Source organism: Gadus macrocephalus, chromosome 12 (assembly GCF_031168955.1).
Source record: "Gadus macrocephalus chromosome 12, ASM3116895v1".
Classification (NCBI taxonomy): Eukaryota; Metazoa; Chordata; class Actinopteri; order Gadiformes; family Gadidae; genus Gadus; species Gadus macrocephalus.
Window position 1 is genome coordinate 13,168,649 of NC_082393.1, and position 2,902 is coordinate 13,171,550.

Below are 2,902 nucleotides of genomic sequence, written 5' to 3' on the forward strand. Positions count from 1 at the left end.
GTGTGTGTGTGTGTGTGTGTGTGTGGGTGTGTGGTTGTGTATGTGTGTAAGTAGCACAGGACTTTGGGTATGTGGGTGTGTGTAAGTAGCACAGGACATTTTGTGTGTGTGTGTGTGTGTGTGTGTGTGTGTGTGTGTGTGTGTGTGTGTGTGTGTGTGTGTGTGTGTGTGTGTGTGTGTGTGTGTGTGTGTATGTGTGGAAGTAGCACAGGACTTTGGGTATGTGGGTGTGTGTGTGTGTGTGTGTGTGTGTGTGTGTGTGTGTGTGTGTGTGTGTGTGTGTGTGTGTGTGTGGGTGTAAGTAGCACAGGACATTGTGTGTGTGTGTGTGTGTGTGTGTGTGTGTGTGTGTGTGTGTGTGTGTGTGTGTGTGTGTGTGTGTGTGTGTGTGTGTGTGTGTGTGTGTGTGTGTGTGTGTGTGTGTGTACTGTACTTCAGTTCAATCAAATTTCATGAACTCCTTGTTCAACTTGAGGAGAAGTTGGTTCTCAAAATTCTGTGAATGAATTGATCCCCTTCTTGGGGTGAAAAGCAAACCGGCAATGCTAAAAAGCCTTTCACACGCTGCTGAAGCTGGCAGTGCTGTGTTGAGCTTTAGTGAGAGGTTACGCACAGCTGGATAGGGGGCCAGTGTATTCACTCCATCAGCTGTAGCGGCTAGGTATCCATCAAGTTGCTGACTTATCTCATTGGAATGTGTCGGCTTGACATTGGAGAAGAAGTCATCATCTTCAGAAGAGGATGCTGTGGTATCAGGAGACCGAAGACCTTCATCATGTTCTGGCAGATGTGTCTTGATGTAACTAAGGCCTTGATTAGAAACAGCAGAATCACACCAACAAACACACATTTTTGTTATTATTGCTCTGTAAGTAAGCAACTGCATAGAATCATTGTTGGATGTAAAGGTTTTTGAAAAAACAAGCAAACAAACAAAAATAAAACGTTTTCCTTACCAAGCTGTAGGACTGTGTCATTGCTGGTCCAGGAGGTTTTGAACCTTGGAACAAGTATGGCTGCTGCAATTAGCTCTGGCTCTGACATCATGCTCTCAAACCGCTTCCTCAAACCTTCAAGAAGAGCATCAACAAGTGGCTTGCAAAATCTGAGTGACGGTCTGGACTTTTCAAGCTTGGTTGTGAGGGTGGTGATTGTCGGGAGCAGCCAGCCCATCTGAATGTTGACTTCACCTTGTAGTATGTTCAAGGACTTCGCAACTGGACTCATGGTGGTGACATATTCCCCTAAAAAGGCTATGTCAGCCGGACTGTACCTAATAGAAACAGAAGAAAATAAACAAACACATATTTCCACAAAATGCATACAGAACCACTGTGCAATGCTGGACATTTATTAATTTGTTTATGTACCTACAGCAGACAATGTGGTAAGCATTATTCTAACAAATTAAGAACACAATTATACATTAACATAAGCTACTTACATTGGAACATTGAGTGCAGCACAGACCGTTCTCACAGACCACTGTCCTTGGTCTTTAATGATTCTGACCACACGTTCCACGGCCATGAAAGACGAGTTCCATCGAGTTGAATTAGGCTGTACCAAGTGAAGCTTACAGTGTTCCTCTATAAGCTCAGCATTTTGAGGAGACCTTGATGCTTTATTCCAGAGTGCCTGACACTTAGAAAAGGCTGATCTGGACAATTTCTTGTAAGCTTCTGTCGTATTAGCCTTATCAACATCGACTGTGGAAACTAAATTTAGTAAATGACATGCACACCGATGATGTTTCGGCAGCTGATACTGAAGCCCATCATCTTCCTCCAGAATGGCTTCCACATCAATGAGTTCCACCTCCTCTTCACCATCAGATGCATCACAATCTTCTCCTACTTCTTCGATTGTGCCTTCTGCAACTAACTCTTCATTGTTATTTTCGTCCTGCTGACCGAAGACACGGAACGCTTTGACGAAATTCGACCCGTTGTCTGTTGTAGTTCTAACAACCTTTAGACTTATTTCATACTCTGCATGAATGTCGGTCAAAACAGCTGCCAAGGCATCGAATGTGTGGGAGCCTCTTAGTTGACGGCAAGCAAGGGCAGCTGAACGGCGTTCAAAACTGCAAGGATCGAGCCAGTGGGCTGTTACACCTATAAAGCTTCTTCTCCTGGCCGTCCAACAATCAGTAGTGGTGGCAATGTATGGTACCTCTTTCATTTCGTTCTTGAGACTTTCTTTCATTTTAGATGTAGCTGAATCAATCTTACGCCGCACAGTTGTGCGGGACATGACAGCACTTCTCGGTTGCAATTCTACAATAAGGTCTTGAAAGGATGGTTTCTCAACCAGGGAGAAGGGCTGGAGACCTTGAACGATGAAGCGGAGGATAGCCTGATCAACCGTCTTCTGAGACACCTGCTTGGTCTCCAACAGCTTCATTTGCTTCCCCTTGAAGCCTGTTCCACCATCCGATGGCCTCTTGCAGGCTGTTGAAGTCAGTTTGGAGTATTTCTCCATATTGTTGGGAAAAATAACCTGCTGAGTACATCACATGTACATTATAAATATAGCTAACTCCTACCCTAGCCTGATGAGCACATCACATGGACACATTATAATATAGTCGACTCTTGCTCTAAACCCAACGAACACATAACACAAACATGATAATATATAGTCAGGTCAAGGCCGGAGCTGAAGGCCCCATCTCCCAGGCAGGCAGATGGTGGACACTCAGACAATGCACCAGTATCATCTCCAGAACGGGAGAGCCACATTAATTTATCACACAGGAGACATTTTGAGAGCTCTTCCCCGTTAGGAGGAACCAAGAGATACCTCTGCCCATACTAGGGGCCTGAGAGCCACATTAAATTATCACACACGAGACACTTCGGGGGGGCACTCCCCCGTTTTAATTTATCACACCAGAGAC

The 2,902-nt window shown here is 44.9% G+C and overlaps 1 protein-coding gene across 1 annotated transcript; it reads right to left on the minus strand.

Moving 5' to 3' along the window:
- Positions 1-367: 367 nt before the first annotated feature.
- Positions 368-2,484, minus strand: LOC132469569 (uncharacterized). The gene is made up of 3 exons (XM_060067560.1): positions 1,445-2,484; positions 957-1,273; positions 368-810 (listed from the first exon to the last, which is right to left on the minus strand). The coding sequence occupies exons 1-3, from the start codon at positions 2,482-2,484 to the stop codon at positions 440-442; spliced, it is 1,728 nt and encodes a 575-aa protein (XP_059923543.1). The 3' UTR covers positions 368-439.
- Between the last annotated feature and the right edge of the window lie 418 nt (positions 2,485-2,902).